Source organism: Pristiophorus japonicus, chromosome 11 (genome assembly GCF_044704955.1).
Source record: "Pristiophorus japonicus isolate sPriJap1 chromosome 11, sPriJap1.hap1, whole genome shotgun sequence".
Taxonomy (NCBI): Eukaryota; Metazoa; Chordata; class Chondrichthyes; family Pristiophoridae; genus Pristiophorus; species Pristiophorus japonicus.
The window spans coordinates 107,778,817-107,794,825 of record NC_091987.1 but is presented as its reverse complement, the minus strand read 5'-3'; the positions used below and the strand labels follow the sequence as shown (position 1 = coordinate 107,794,825).

General features: G+C 43.2%; 1 protein-coding gene across 1 annotated transcript in view; it reads left to right on the top strand.

Annotated features, from left to right (window-relative positions):
- Positions 1–16,009, top strand: part of LOC139276218 (cell adhesion molecule DSCAM) — a 699,015-nt gene that overhangs the window by 661,326 nt on the left and 21,680 nt on the right. The window contains exons 30-31 of the mRNA XM_070893864.1: positions 9,823–10,020; positions 14,216–14,518. Coding sequence (XP_070749965.1) covers positions 9,823–10,020; positions 14,216–14,518 — 501 coding nt within the window. The remainder of the gene's footprint in view (positions 1–9,822; positions 10,021–14,215; positions 14,519–16,009) is intronic.

The window sequence follows — 16,009 nt, the reverse complement described above, 5'->3', positions numbered from 1 at the left end:
TCATTCTATCAATGGTCATTCTATCACTGGTCATTCTCTCTGGGCATTCTATCACTGGTCATTCTATCTGGTCATTCTATCTGGTCCTTCTATAACTGGTCATTCTATCTGGTCATTCTATAACTGGCCATTCTATCTGGTCATTTTATCACTGGTCATTCTATCTGGTCATTCTATATCTGGCCATTCCAACTGGTCATTATATCTGGTCATTCTATCACTGGTCATTCTATCTGGTCATTCTATCTGGTCATTCTCTCAATGGTCATTCTATCTGGTCATTCTATAACTGGCCATTCTATCTGGTCATTCTATAACTTGCCATTCTATCTGGTCATTCTATCTGGTCATACTATCAATGGTCATTCTATCTGGTCATTATATAACTGGTCATTCTATATGGTCATTCTATCACTGGTCATTCTATCACAGGTCTTTCTATCACTGGTCATCCTATCTGATCATTCTATCAATGGTCATTCTATCTGGTCATTCTACCTGGTCTTTCTATCACTGGCCATTCTAACTGGCCATTCTATCACTGGTCATTCTCTCTGGGCATTCTATCACTGGTCATTCTATCTGGTCATTCTATTACTGGTCATTCTCTCTGGTCATTCTCTAACTGACCATTCTGTCTGGTCATTCTATAACTGGTCATTCTATCTGGTCATTCTATAATTGGCCATTCTATCTGGTCATTCTATAATTGGCCATTCTATCTTGTCACTCTATCACTGGTCATTCTATCTGGTCATTCTATTACTGGTCATTCTCTCTGGTCATTCTCTAACTGACCATTCTGTCTGGTCATTCTATAACTGGTCATTCTATCTGGTCATTCTATAATTGGCCATTCTATCTGGTCATTCTATCAATGGTCATTCTATCACTGGTCATTTTATCTGATCATTCTACCACTGGTCATTCTATCACCGGTCATTCTATCTGGTCATTCTATCAATGGTCATTCTATCACTGGTCATTCTCTCTGTTCATTCCATCACTGGTCATTTTATCTGGTCCTTCTATAACTGGTCATTCTATCTGGTCATTCTATAACTGGCCATTTTATCTGGTCATTCTATCTGGTCATTCTATAACTGACCATTCTATCTGGTCATTCTATCACTGGTCATTCTCTCTGGGCATTCCGTCACTGGTCATTTATTCTGGTCCTTCTATAACTGGTCATTCTATCTGGTCATTCTATAACTGGCCATTCTATCTGGTCATTCTATCACTGGTCATTCTATCTGGTCATTCTATCACTGGTCATTCTATCACTAGTAATTCTCTCTGGTTTTTCTATAACTTGCCATTCTATCTGGTCATTCTTTCAATGGTCATTCTATCTGGTCATTCTATAACTGGCCATTCTATCTGGTCATTCTATAACTTGCCATTCTATCTGGTCATTCTGTAACTGGTCATTCTGTAACTGGTCATTCTATCAGTGGGCATTCTCTCTGGTCATTCTATCACTGGTCATTTTATCTGGTCATTCTATCAATGGTCATTCTATCTGGTCATTCTGTCAGTGGTCATTCTATCTGGTCATTCTATCACAGGTCTTTCTATCACTGGTCATTCACTCTGGTCATTCTATCACTGGTCATCCTATCTGATCATTCTATCAATGGTCATTCTATCTTTCATTCTATCTGGTCATTCTACCTGGTCTTTCTATCACTGGTCATTCTCTCTGGTCATTCTATCAATGGTCATTCTATCTGATCATTATATAACTGGCCATTCTATCTGGTCATTCTATAACTAGTCATTCTCTCTGGTCATTCTATCACTGGTCATCCTATCCGGTCTTTCTATCACTGGCCATTCTCACTGGCCATTCTCACTGGTCATTCTCACTGGTCATTCTCTCTTGTCATTCTATAACTGGCCATTCTATCTGGTCATTCTCTCTGGACATTCTATAACTGGCCATTCTATCTGGTCATTCTATCACTGGTCATTCTATCTGGCCATTCTATAACTGGCCATTCTATCTGGTCATTCTATCACTGGTCAATCTATCTGGTCATTCTATTACTGGTCATTCGACCTGGTCATTCTCTAACTGACCATTCTATCTGGCCATTCTATAACTGGTCATTCTATCTGGTCATTCTATAATTGGCCATTCTATCTGGTCATTCTATCAATGGTCATTCTATCACTGGTCATTCTCTCTGTTCATTCTATCACTGGTCATTTTATCACTGGTCATTCTCTCTGGTCATTCTATCAATGGCCATTCTATCTGATCATTATATAACTGGCCATTCTATCTGGTCATTCTATAACTGGTCATTCTCTCTGGTCATTCTATCACTGGTCATCCTATCTGATCATTCTATCAATGGTCATTCTATCTGGTCATTCTAACTGGTCTTTCTATCACTGGCCATTCTAACTGGTCATTCTCACTGGTCATTCTCTCTGGTCATTCTATAACTGGCCATTCTATCTGGTCATTCTATCACTGGTCATTCTCTCTGGACATTCTATAACTGGCCATTCTATCAGGTCATTCTATCACTGGTCATTCTATCTGGTCATTCTATCACTGGTCATTCTCTCTGTTCATTCTATCACTGGTCATTCTATCACTGGTCATTCTATCTGGTCATTCTATCACTGGTCATTCTCTCTGTTCATTCTATCACTGGTCATTTTATCACTGGTCCTTCTATCTGGTCATTCTATAACTGGCCATTCTATCTGGTCATTCTATCACTGGTCATTCTCTCTGGTCATTCTATTACTGGTCATTCTCTAACTGACCATTCTATCTGGTCATTCTATAACTGCTCATTCTATCTGGTCATTCTATAATTGGCCATTCTATCTGGTCATTCTATCAATGGTCATTCTATCACTGGTCATTCTCTCTGGTCATTCTATAATTGGCCATTCTATCTGGTCACTCTCACTGGTCATTCTATCTGGCCATTCTATTACTGGTCATTCTCTCTGGTCATTCTCTAACTGACCATTCTATCTGGTCATTCTATAACTGGTCATTCTATCTGGTCATTCTATAACTGGCCATTCTATCTGGTCATTCTATCACTGGTCATTCTCTCTGTTCATTCTATCACTGGTCATTCTATCACTGGTCATTCTATCTGGTCATTCTATCACTGGTCATTCTCTCTGTTCATTCTATCACTGGTCATTTTATCACTGGTCCTTCTATCTGGTCATTCTATAACTGGCCATTCTATCTGGTCATTCTATCACTGGTCATTCTCTCTGGTCATTTTATCACTGTTCATTCTATCACAGGTCATTCTATCACAGGTCATTCTATCACTGTTCATTCTATCACTGTTCATTCTATCACAAGTCATTCTATCAATGGTCATTCTATCAATGGTCATTCTATCAATGGTCATTCTATCACTGGTCATTCTATCTGGTCATTCTATAACTGGTCATTCTACCTGATCATTCTAGCTGATCATTCTAGCTGATCATTCTACCTGGTCATTCTATCACTGTTCATTCTATCACTGGTCATTCTACCTGGCCATTCTATCTGGCCATTCTATCACTGGTCATTCTATCACTGGTCATTCTATCTGGTCATTTTATCTGATCATTCTATCACTGGTCCGTCCTTCTATCACTGGCCATTGTATCTGGTCATTCTATCTGGTCATTCTATAACTGGTCATTCTATCTGGTCATTCTATAATTGGCCATTCTATCTGGTCATTCTATCACTGGTCTTTCTATCTGGTCATTCTATAACTGGCCATTCTATCTGGTCATTCTATCACTGGTCATTCTCTCTGGTCATTCTATTACTGGTCATTCTCTAACTGACCATTCTATCTGGTCATTCTATAACTGCTCATTCAATAGGTCATTCTATAATTGGCCATTCTATCTGGTCATTCTATCAATGGTCATTCTATCACTGGTCATTCTCTCTGGTCATTCTATAATTGGCCATTCTATCTGGTCACTCTCACTGGTCATTCTATCTGGCCATTCTATTACTGGTCATTCTCTCTGGTCATTCTCTAACTGACCATTCTATCTGGTCATTCTATAACTGGTCATTCTATCTGGTCATTCTATAACTGGCCATTCTATCTGGTCATTCTATCTGGTCATTCTATCTGGTCATTCTATCTGCTCATTCTATCAATGGTCATTCTATCTGGCCATTCTATTACTGGTCATTCTCTCTGGTCATTCTCTAACTGACCATTCTATCTGGTCATTCTATAACTGGTCATTCTATCTGGTCATTATATAATTGGCCATTCTATTTGGTCATTCTATCAATGGTCATTCTATCACTGGTCATTCTCTCTGTTCATTCTATCACTGGTCATTTTATCACTGGTCATTCTCTCTGGTTATTCTATCACAGGTCATTCTATCACTGGTCATTTTATCTGGTCATTCTATCACTGTTCATTCTATCACTGTTCATTCTATCACTGGTCATTCTATCAATGGTCATTCTATCACTGGTAATTCTATCACTGGTCATTCTATCTGGTCATTCTATCAATGGTCATTCTATCACTGGTTATTCTCTCTGTTCATTCTATCACTGGTCATTTTATCTGGTTCTTCTATAACTGGTCATTCTATCTGGTCATTTTATAACTGGCCATTCTATCTGGTCATTCTATCACTGGCCATTCTATCTGGTCATTCTATAACTGGCCATTCTATCTGGTCATTCTATCACTGGTCATTCTCTCTGTTCATTCTATCACTGGTCATTTTATCTGGTCATTCTATCAATGGACATTCTATCAATGGTCATTCTATCACAGGTCATTTTATCTGGTCATTCTATCACTGTTCATTCTATCAATGGTCATTCTAGCACAGGTCATTCTATCCCAAAAGGTTAGTTTGCAGGTGCAGCAGGTAATCAGGAAGGCGAATGGAATGTTGGCCTTCATTGCGAGAGGGACGGAGTACAAAAGCAGGGAGGTCTTGCTGCAACTGTATAGGGTATTGGTAAGGCCGCACCTGGAGTACTGCGTGCAGTTTTGGTCACCTTACTTAAGGAAGGATATACTAGCTTTGGAGGGGGTACAGAAACGATTCACTAGGCTGATTCCAGAAATGAGGGGGTTACCTTATGATGATAGATTGAGTAGACTGGATCTTTACTCGTTGGAGTTCAGAAGGATGAGGGGTGATCTTTTGGAAACATTTAAAATCATGAAAGGGATAGAGAAGATAGAGGCAGAGAGGTTGTTTCCACTGGTAAGGGAGACTAGAACTAGGGGGCACAGCCTCAAAATATGGAGGAGCCAATTTAAAACCGAGTTGAGAAAGAATTTCTTCCCCCAGAGGGTTGTGAATCTGTGGAATTCTCTGCCCAAGGAAGCAGTTGAGGCTAGCTCATTGAATGTTTTCAAGTCAAAGATAGATAGATTTTTAACCAATAAGGGAATTAAGGGTTACGGGGAGAGGACGGGTAAGTGGAACTGAGTCCACGACGAGATCAGCCATGATCTTAATGAATGGCGGAGCAGGCTCGAGGGGCTCGATAGCCTACTACTGTTCCTAATTCTTATGTTCTTATGTTCTTATCACTGGTCATTCTATCTGGTCATTCTATCTGGTCATTCTATCAATGGTCATTCTATCTGGTCATTCTATAATTGGCCATTCTATCTGGTCATTCTATCACTGGTCTTTCTATCTGGTCATTCTATAACTGGCCATTCTATCTGGTCATTCTATCACTGGTCATTCTCTCTGGTCATTCTATTACTGGTCATTCTCTCTGGTCATTCTCTAACTGACCATTCTATCTGGTCATTCTATAACTGCTCATTCTATCTGGTCATTCTATAATTGGCCATTCTATCTGGTCATTCTATCAATGGTCATTCTATCACTGGTCATTCTCTCTGTTCATTCTATCACTGGTCATTATATCTGGTCATTCTATAACTGGCCATTCTATCTGGTCATTCTATCACTGGTCATTCTATCTGGTCATTCTATAACTGGCCATTCTATCTGGTCATTCTATCTGGTCATTCTATCAATGGTCATTCTATCTGGTCATTCTATAATTGGCCATTCTATCTGGTCACTCTCACTGGTCATTCTATCTGGCCATTCTATTACTGGTCATTCTCTCTGGTCATTCTGTAACTGACCATTCTATCTGGTCATTCTATAACTGGCCATTCTATCTGGTCATTCTATCTGGTCATTCTATCAATGGTCATTCTATCTGGTCATTCTATAATTGGCCATTCTATCTGGTCATTCTATCACTGGTCATTCTATCACTGGTCATTCTCTCTGTTCATTCTATCACTGGTCATTTTATCACTGGTCATTTTATCTGGTCATTCTATCACTGTTCATTCTATCACTGTTCATTCTATCACTGGTCATTCTATCAATGGTCATTCTATCACTGGTCATTCTATCTGGTCATTCTATCAATGGTCATTCTATCACTGGTCATTCTATCTGGTTATTCTATCACTGGTCATTCTATCTGATTGTTCTATCACTGGGCATTCTATCACTGGTCTTTCAAGATGTTTCCTGGTATGTATGATTAGTTCCCCGCCCCCTTGTTTTGTTCTTGTTTAAATGCTGTTCACCTACAAAACCTTCCAGTCCCGGGAAGTGTCTTAAGTTCTTAAATGTAGGCTGGCTGACACTTGTTTCTGCTCAGATGCTGCCTGACCTGCTAAATATGTAGATATATAATATACATATACAGGTATTATATAGCAACAGCTTTTACTGGGAGTCTGTCCACTACCCTGTGGGGGAGAAATGCCAGTTTGAGGCCTGTTCATTTTAACAATGTGACGTCTAGTTCTGCGCTGACCACCTGAAATCTACATCGCCAGTGTCCCTCAGCTCCCTGACTGCCTGGATTGTGCTGCCCTTCCCTCAGCCTCTCTCCAAAGGAAACCTGTTCAGTTCTGCAAGGCTCTTCTCATTTACTTCAAAGCTCAAAGGCCCAGCATCTTCCTTGTTGTTCACCATTATCAAAAGGAATTTTAATAAGCACATTACTGAGCTCTTTGCTGCAACCTGCAGAGTTCAGCGGGAGTGAAAGCAACCTTGCTGTGGAAAGCTTTTGAACAAGTCATTTGTAATGGAAGAGAGAAAGTACCAATTTTTGAAAGTATTCTAATTTTATTTTCCGTTGCCAGGGCAGCACAATATTAAGAGATCTGTCACTGCAGATCAGTGCCGGAGAATGCCCGCATGGTTTAAAATCATAATAATTGCAGTTTAATTAGCTGTAAATAATTCAGCATGCTACAGAACATAACCGAGTCATTTTTTTGAATTTTTCATGAATAGCATAGAGGAAATAAGTTGTGAAATGGTCTTTAGTGTCTACACTAACAATCACAGCAGCTTTCTACGAAATTCAGCTCGTAAATTTCACAGGTGTACCAAACATAAAAAGGAAACGCTTGGATTTATATTGCGCCTTTCATAACCACTGAACGTCTCAAAGTGCTTTACAGCCAATTAAGTACTTTTGGAGTGTAGTCACTGTTGTAATGCGGGAAACTGAATAACAGTTTGGTCTAGAAATTCGACCGTGCTTAGCGCCTGCTTCTTGCCCGCCAAAGGACCTCTTAAGCCTCCAATATGGTGGTCAGGATGTGCACACTCATTATGAGTTGGAAGTGTGCTGGCCGCCATATTGGTGTAGGCAAAAAAATTGTCGTCTAGGGCCCACACCTGAAACAAGCGTTAGCACCTTTGCCTATTCAAATAAGGGGCCTAATGCCTGTTTGAGGCACCCACTGCAATTTTAGGTTTCACTGAACTTTCAGGAAAGCAGGTCTTCAAGCAGCCGAACAGGGTGTCCTTAAAGGGCCCGCTGCACGCTGCGTCCAACAAGGTGTTTAAATATACTTGCTTGTACTTGCATACGGTCCTGTATGTCTTCAGTGAAGAATATCTGCTGTCAAATTATGCTTCTGGCATTAAGTTCTCCTTTAATTTATGCACCACTTCCTCCTATACCCCAAAGTTCACTTACTCGTAGGTGACTAACCTGTACTTTGTGTGAACAATATTGCCCGGAAACCTTCAAAAAATAGCTTCTAAGAACAACTGTTAGTGTGTCTAGTGCCATTCCAAACTCCTGATAGTGCTTCTGTCTGCAAGCTGTAGTCTTGCACTAATTTGTCAACACACCAGCAGCAACGATAAAACTGGAGCCAGCATCTGTTTGGGTACTCTGAATCCCAAATGTGCATCGCCCAACTTTATTTTTAAAAATCCCTTCCTCAATGATGCTTATTAGTTAATCTACAAGGCACAAGGCAGGAGTGTGATGGAATACTTTCCACTTGCCTGGATGAGTGCAGCTCCAACAACACTCAAGAAGCTTGACACCATCCAGGACAAAGCAACCCGCTTGATTGGCACCCCATCCACCACCTTAAACATTCACTCCCTCCACCACTGGCATACCGTAGCTGCAGTGTGTACCATCTATAAGGTGCACTGCAGCAATTCACCAAGGCTTCTTCGGCAGCATCTCCCAAACCCGCGACCTCTACCATCTAGAAAGACATCTAGAAATGGTAGCAGACGCATGGGATCACCACCACCTCCATATTCCCCTCCAAGTCACATACCTTCCTGATTTGGAAATATTTTGCCGTTCCTTCATCATTACTGGATCAAAATTCTGGAACTACCTGCAGCTTACGGATTGCAGCGGTTCAAGAAGGCGGCTCACCACCACCTTCTCAAGGGCAATTAGGATGGGTAATAAATGCTGGCCTTGCCAGCAACACCCACAATCTGTGAACGAATAAATTAAAATTATAGGGATCGAAATTTGGAACCGCCGTTTTTGAGGCGGTGTCACTGCCCGAACGCTGATTTTAGTTGCGGGCGTTAGATGCAGCCTCAAAGTCCTAAATTAAGTTTTTACGCCCAAAGATGAGAGAGCAGCGCTAAAAAGTGGCATTACACACTCATCCTCGGGCGGGAGCTCAGGCGGCCGACTGAATTGGGAGACTGCCGCCATGCTAGAAAAAAAATGGGAAGGAAAAAAAGGAACTAAAACTTCTCCGATCCACAGACACTTCGCCACTCTTAAAACTAATGAAAACAAGGAGAAATAAATAAAGAGAAAACCTTACCTTCCTTTCTGGGTGATTCCTCCTGAGATCCAATAACTTTTTCCAGGCTGTATGTCCACCTGTTTGTACGTCAGCTGTACAAAGCAAATATCACGACAGATGTCAAAGAGGCGTTGACTCCTGCCACCTCTGCCAAAGAGCCGACTGAATTTAGGTTGAGGCATCGACACCGCTTACCGATGAAGATAGGCCTTTACCACCTGTTAGCCACCTCCCACGGGCGGTTACAAGCGGAGTCCACACTGAATTTCGACCCCATAAACATGCATTGCTACCATCCTATGTAGGTTTCTTGTTAGGATAACTAAGTTGCTTCTGTAAAATGTAGTCTTAGTGACACATCACATGAAATCACAGTACAATGGTTCTGAGGTTGCACTGCAGATTGCTAATAAAGGGGTCGGCAATTGTAATTTCAGGGTGTATGTTTGCGATGATTGCGCGGTTAAATTTGGCTGCATATGCACAACGCTGTACATAGTCCTTGGCCATGGTCTCTTCACTAGAGACTCAAACAGCCAGGGCGACCATGCAATTGGAATAAATGGTGAGGTGCAAGACTGGTGAATCTGTACTCTTGGTACTGACAGACTTCCGCGATCCTCAGTCATTAAGCACATCATGACTTGGAGCTTCTGTTGATCAGCGGCATTCATTTTCTGCAATTTGTGATTTGTAGATCCCACTGCCCGCAGGAATGTGAAGGGGGTGCCATCGACTCGCAACAGGTACTCCAGCCAGTGGACCCTGAACAGACCCCACCCTACCGTGTCTGCTCACACACTGACCACCGACTGGAGGATGCCGACACCACATGTCCCGGGATCTGTAGATAAGGAGAGCGACAGCTACAGCGTCAGTCCATCACAGGACACAGGTATTGCCACTCGGTGACACAGGAGCTTTCAATCCCGAATGAGACCCAGGAGCCGAAATTTCCCCTCTCCTTAAGGCCTGTTGCCCCCAAAAATCGGCGGCCACGCTGCGGAGTGGAGTGGCCGCCGACTTTTTGTGGAATGGCCGCTGCTAGCCCAATTGCCCTTCCGCGTTTTCCCAGCGGTGCCCCGATCCCCCCCCCACTTACTGCTCCGCTGCTGCCGATCCACGGTAAGCACGTCATCACCATGCACACCGCTGATCAAACCCCAGCCCCTCGCCCCCCCGACGGCGACATTCCCCTTGGAAAATCTTCGGCCCGCCCGGCGGTGCTAAAACAAACTTTTCCCCAGTGGTCCAGTGAGGCTGTGGCCTACTGCAGCGGCGGTGCGGCTTCCCTTAAAGGGGAGGGCCTACTGCCGCAGCAGCCATATTTTTTTTTGTCGGCCGACTGCCATGTCGTCCCGACAATTTTGCCCCCAGGTTCGGCCAGGCCACCAACAGGCAGCCTGGCACCTCTTGGATGCCAGGCCGCTGGCCCGGCCAAAACCCTCCCTGGTGGCCCAGTGGGTCGAAGTTTTTAAAGTGCGAAGGCTCTCCCCTTTACGTGGTGACGCGGCTCCATGATAACGTCATCGCGGCAGTCACTCTGCTCCACATCCAACTTCCGCCCCTCAGTTGCCGTCACCATTGCGTTTTTGCCCCTCAGGTGTTGTCACCGCCCCCATTATCAAAACAAAAAAAAACAAAGGGCCAAATGTCACTCAAGAGACAACCTGAACCGCAGCTGCGGCAAAAAGCATTGAAACGGGGTGGGAGCGCCCCATTTTGGGCGGGGGAGCAATTTCTACCCTCAAGCAAATTATTTGGTGGAAGACTGGATGTTATTCTATACAATATCTTTTGCGATACAGAACACATGGGCATAGCAGAGGAGGGAGTGGGTTATAAGACTTCTTTCACATGTAGAAATGATAAATGAGTAATGGACAGCAAAATAATGCGTAATATCTGACTGACTATCCTTTATCTGCAGGAAGACTCCCTCTCAGGCATTAGCAATGGGAAAATGTACTTTGAAAGGCATTCTGGAATGTACCCCCTGCTGCTGTATAGGCCAAGAAGTCGTCAGCAGCTGCAGTTAAACTTCATTGCTATCTACATTACAGTCTGCTGAGAATGATACTATAATGTCACACTGATATATGAAAAAGACTTTTGAAGTGTACTAGGTTCCAGCACAAAAATATAGGCTGACACACCAGTGCAGTGCTGAGAGAGCGCAGCACTGTCGGAGGTGCCGTCTTTTGGATGAGACGTTGAACCGAGACCCCCGTCTGCTCTCTCAGGTGGACGTAAAAGATCCCCCACCACAATTACAAAGAAGAGCAGGGGAGTTATCCCTGGTGTTCTGGCCAATATTTATCTCTCAACCAATACCTAAAAATTGATTATCTGGTCATTCTCACATTGCTGTTTGTGGGAGCTTGCTGTGCGCAAATTGGCCGTTGTGTTTCCTACATTACAACAGTGACTACACTTCAAAAAGTACTTCATTAGCTGCAAAGGGCTTTGCTACGTACTGAGGCCGTGAAAGGCGCTATATAAAGGCAAGTTTGCTGTTCCTTATAACAGCAGGCGTTAATCATGTCTCATGCTCACCCATTCCATGTTCGTGTGCAGGTTGTGCGTGGCACGTGCTAACATTGCATTGCCTGACTTACAATGGAGCGCTGGAATGATGTGAAGCTTGGCTCCAATAAATATTAATCACCTGAGAGAAAACCCTCAGTTTTGAACATTGGCCCAGAAATTGCGGTCAGAGGCTTCTCGCGGGCGGATGCCTCCGACCTGAAAGATTTCTATGACTCTACCTGGTGGTCCTGGCCCTCTACGCGAAGGCCTTCATAGATGCACACGTATACCAGGAGCGTAAGGATTTCCTAGGCATCATTGGGATCACGTGGGCCGGCCCAACCTATCAGAGTAGGGGGATCCCCATTCATCCTAAAGGTCGTTGCGTATATACGGAGCTGCCATAACTATGAATGGAAATCCCCTCAAAACACAGAAACACTGAAAATAACTTTTAAAAAAACATCACATATTTCAAATTAATAAAAATTTTACATATTTTAAAGGGTCCAAAAATAAACATACCTTAATTAATAGGATTTTAAATGTTTAAATTATTTTTATTATGTATTTTTCTGTACTTTAAAAATCTTACGTGGATAAAAGCAGGCCTTACAGCTGCTTTTTTCAGGCGTAAGAATTTGAAGGACATTTGCTGGGCAAGAGTTCGGCCCATCGTGCCTGTGCCAGCTCATTGAAAGAGCTATCCAATTAGTACAGCTCCCTGCTCTATACCCACAGCACTGTAAATATTTCCTTTTTAAGCATTTCTCCAATTCCCTTTTGAAAGTTACTATTGAATCTGCTTCCACCGCCCTTTGAGGCAGCGCATTCCAGATCACAACAACTCGCTGCCTAGAAAAAGTTTCTCCTCATGGCCCCTCTGTTTTTTTTGGCAATTATCTTCAATCTGTATCCTCTGGTTATCGACCCTCCTGCTAGTGGAACCAGTTTCTCCTTATTTATCAAAACCCCTCGTACTTTTGAATGCCCCTTAAATCACCCCTTAACCTTTTCTGCTCTCCACATTACTGAAGTCCATCATAGAATCATAGAATGGTACAGCACAGAAGAAGGGCATTCAGCCCATTGAGCCTGTGCTGGCTCTTTCTACGTTAGTCTCACCCGCCCCCACTCCCATCCCATGTCTCCCCCGTTCTTTCCCCATATCATAAGAACATAAAAAATAGGAGCAGGAGTAGGCATTTCGGCCTCTTGAGCCTGCTCCACCATTTAATAAGACCATCGCTGATTCAATCTTGGCCTTAACTCCACTTTCCTGCCTGATCCTTGACTCCCCTATATTTCAAGAATCTGTCTATCTCCACTTTAAATATATTCAATGACCCAGCCTCCACAGCTCTCTGGGGTAGAGAATTCCAAATTCCAAAGATTCACGACCCTTAGAGAAGATATCCCTGCAATTTTTTCTCCTTCAAGTATTTATCCAATTCCCTTTTGAAGGCTACTATTGATTCTGTATCCACCGCCCGATCAGGCAGTGCATTCCAAATCCTAACCACTCGGTGTGTAAAAAGTTGTTCCTTGTATCGCCTCTGGTTCTTTTGCCAAACACCTTAAATCTGTGCCCTCTGGTTATTGACCCTTCAGCCTTCATTGGAATCAGTTTCTCTTTATTTACTCTATCACGATTTTAGGTTGTTAATCTCCTCTTAGCCTTCACTGCTCTGAGGAGAACAAACCCCAGCTTCTCCAGTATATCCACGTAATACCTCAACCCTGGAATCATTCTCGTAAATCTCTTCTATACCCTCTCCAAAGCCTTCATGTCCCTCCGAAAGTGTGGTGCTCAGAATTGAATGCAGTACTCCAGCTGGGGTGAGCTTGTGTTTTATATAGGTTTAGCATAACTCCTGGCCTTTTGTACACTATGCCTCTATTTAGAAACCTCAGGATCCCATATGCTTCATTAACTGCTTTGTTAACCTGTCCTACCACCTTCAAAGATTTGTGCATAAACACCCCCAGCTCTCTCTCTTCTTGCAACGCCTTTAAAAATGTACCATTTCGCATGTATTGTCTCTCCTCATTCTTCCTACCAAAATCTATCACCTCACACCTTTCTGTGTTGAATTTCATCTACCACGTGTCTGCCCATTCCACCAGCCTGTCTGTGTCCTCTTAAAGTCTATTACTACCTTCCTCAGTGTTTACTACACTTCCACGTTTCGTGACAATATGCAAATTTCGAAATTGAGCCCTGTACCCTCAAGTCCAAGTCATTAATGTATAAAAGCGCAGTGGTCCTTGGGGAACTCCACTCTATACCTCCCTCCAATTTGAGAAACAACCTGTCACCACAACTCGCCCCTGGTACCGTTCTAGTAAATCTCCTCTGCACCCTTTCTAAGGCCTTGACACCCTTGCTAAAGTGTGGTGCCCAAAATTGGACACAATATTCCAGACGCGGCCTAACTGGTGATTTATAACGGTTTGGCCTAACTTCCTTGCTTTTTGTCCTTTGGCAAAACGGGACAGAGAAGTGGAAATGTGAATACTTGGAGTTTGATTTTGTAACGAGATGTGTTCTCTTGTGTTAGACAGAGCACGCAGTAGCATGGTCTCCACGGAGAGTGCCTCCTCCACCTACGAGGAGCTGGCACGCGCTTACGAACATGCCAAGATGGAGGAGCAGTTGCGGCACGCTAAGTTTACAATCACAGAATGCTTCATATCGGATACATCTTCCGAGCAGCTAACAGCCGGGACCAATGAGTACACAGATAGCCTAACGTCCAGCACGCCCTCAGAATCGGGCATCTGCAGATTCACCGCGTCACCGCCAAAACCTCAGGATGCAGGAAGGGCCGCTAACATGGCAGTCCCAAAAGCACATCGACCAGGTATGTCAGACTGCCTTGGGAATGTACCTGAAATACCGCGCTGCCTGCCAGTGTTCACAAAAGATTCAAAGAAAACAAATATGCCAGCTGACCCTCAGTTGAAGATTTAGACTTTGAATTTGCTTCCCAATCCAAATCTGCCAGTTTAGTGATAGGTGCGTGCCTGATCTCTCGTGGTGTAGTGGTGTACATGGGCATGATCCATGGTGAACTAGTGGTGTACATGGGCGTGATCCATGATGAACTAGTGGTGTACATGGGCTTGATCCATGGTGAACTAATGGTGTACATGGGCGTGATCCATGGTGAACTAGTGGTGTACATGGCTGTGATCCATGGTGAATTAGTGGTGTACATGGCTGTGATCCATGATGAACTAGTGGTGTACATGGGCGTGATCCATGATGAACTAGTGGTGTACATGGCTGTGATCCATGATGAACTAGTGGTGTACATGGGCGTGATCCATGATGAACTAGTGGTGTACATGGGTGTGATCCATGGTGAATTAGTGGTGTAATTGGGTGTGATCCATGGTGAACAAGTGGTGTAATTGGGTGTGATCCATGGTGAACTAGTGGTGAATGTGGGTGTGATCCATGGTGACCTGGTAGAGCGTAGTTGTTTGAGTCCCTTGATGCAAATAGAGAATTTTCCTTGCTCAATAATTGGGTTTATTAAATTCAGATTTCGGATTTGAATGATTTGAATTTTCACCTTTCAAATGTTCATTTTTTTGAATGCCCATCCCCAGAATATTGCTATCATAAGAACATAAGAAATAGGAGCAGGAGTAGGCCCTATGGCCTATCAAGCCTGCTCTGCCATTCAATAAGATTATGGCTGATCATCGACCTCAACTCCACTTTCACACCCGATCCCCATATCCCTTGATTCCCCTAGACTCCAAAAATCAATCTCTCTCAACCGTGAATATATTTAGAGGCTCATCATCCACGGCCCTTTGGGGCAGAGATTCAAAGATCCACAATCCTCAGAGTGAAGAAATTCCTCCTCATCTCTGTCTTAAACCTGTGTCCTTCTATCCAGCCAGAACGGAGACAGAATGAATGGAATTTTGCCATCCATAAGCTTTGAGCAAATGAAGGGATCAATAAGCTCACTGGGTATTAAGTATTTAACAGGGAGCCAATCGATTAAACCAAGGCCTCAATTGTTTGCAATGTTTCTGTACAACGCCACTTGTCATCGTCGGAGGGGTAAAATATAGTTTGTTTTTGCTCAAGCGTTGTTCCGCTGTTGTCATATTAGTGTTGTTAAACGCAGTCAAACAGCAGAGCTTGTGAATACAACACCCACCTCTGGCATTCTTATTCTCCGCTGTGAAACTAATGATAGCTCTGTCTGTAGATCAATGTCTGGGCGACAAAGGTGTCATTAGTGAGCACGTCTCGAGATATTTTGAATCCACTGTTAATCTCACTTACTTAACCCCTTTCAAAACTACCGCGCCCCCCCAGAGTTTTTTGG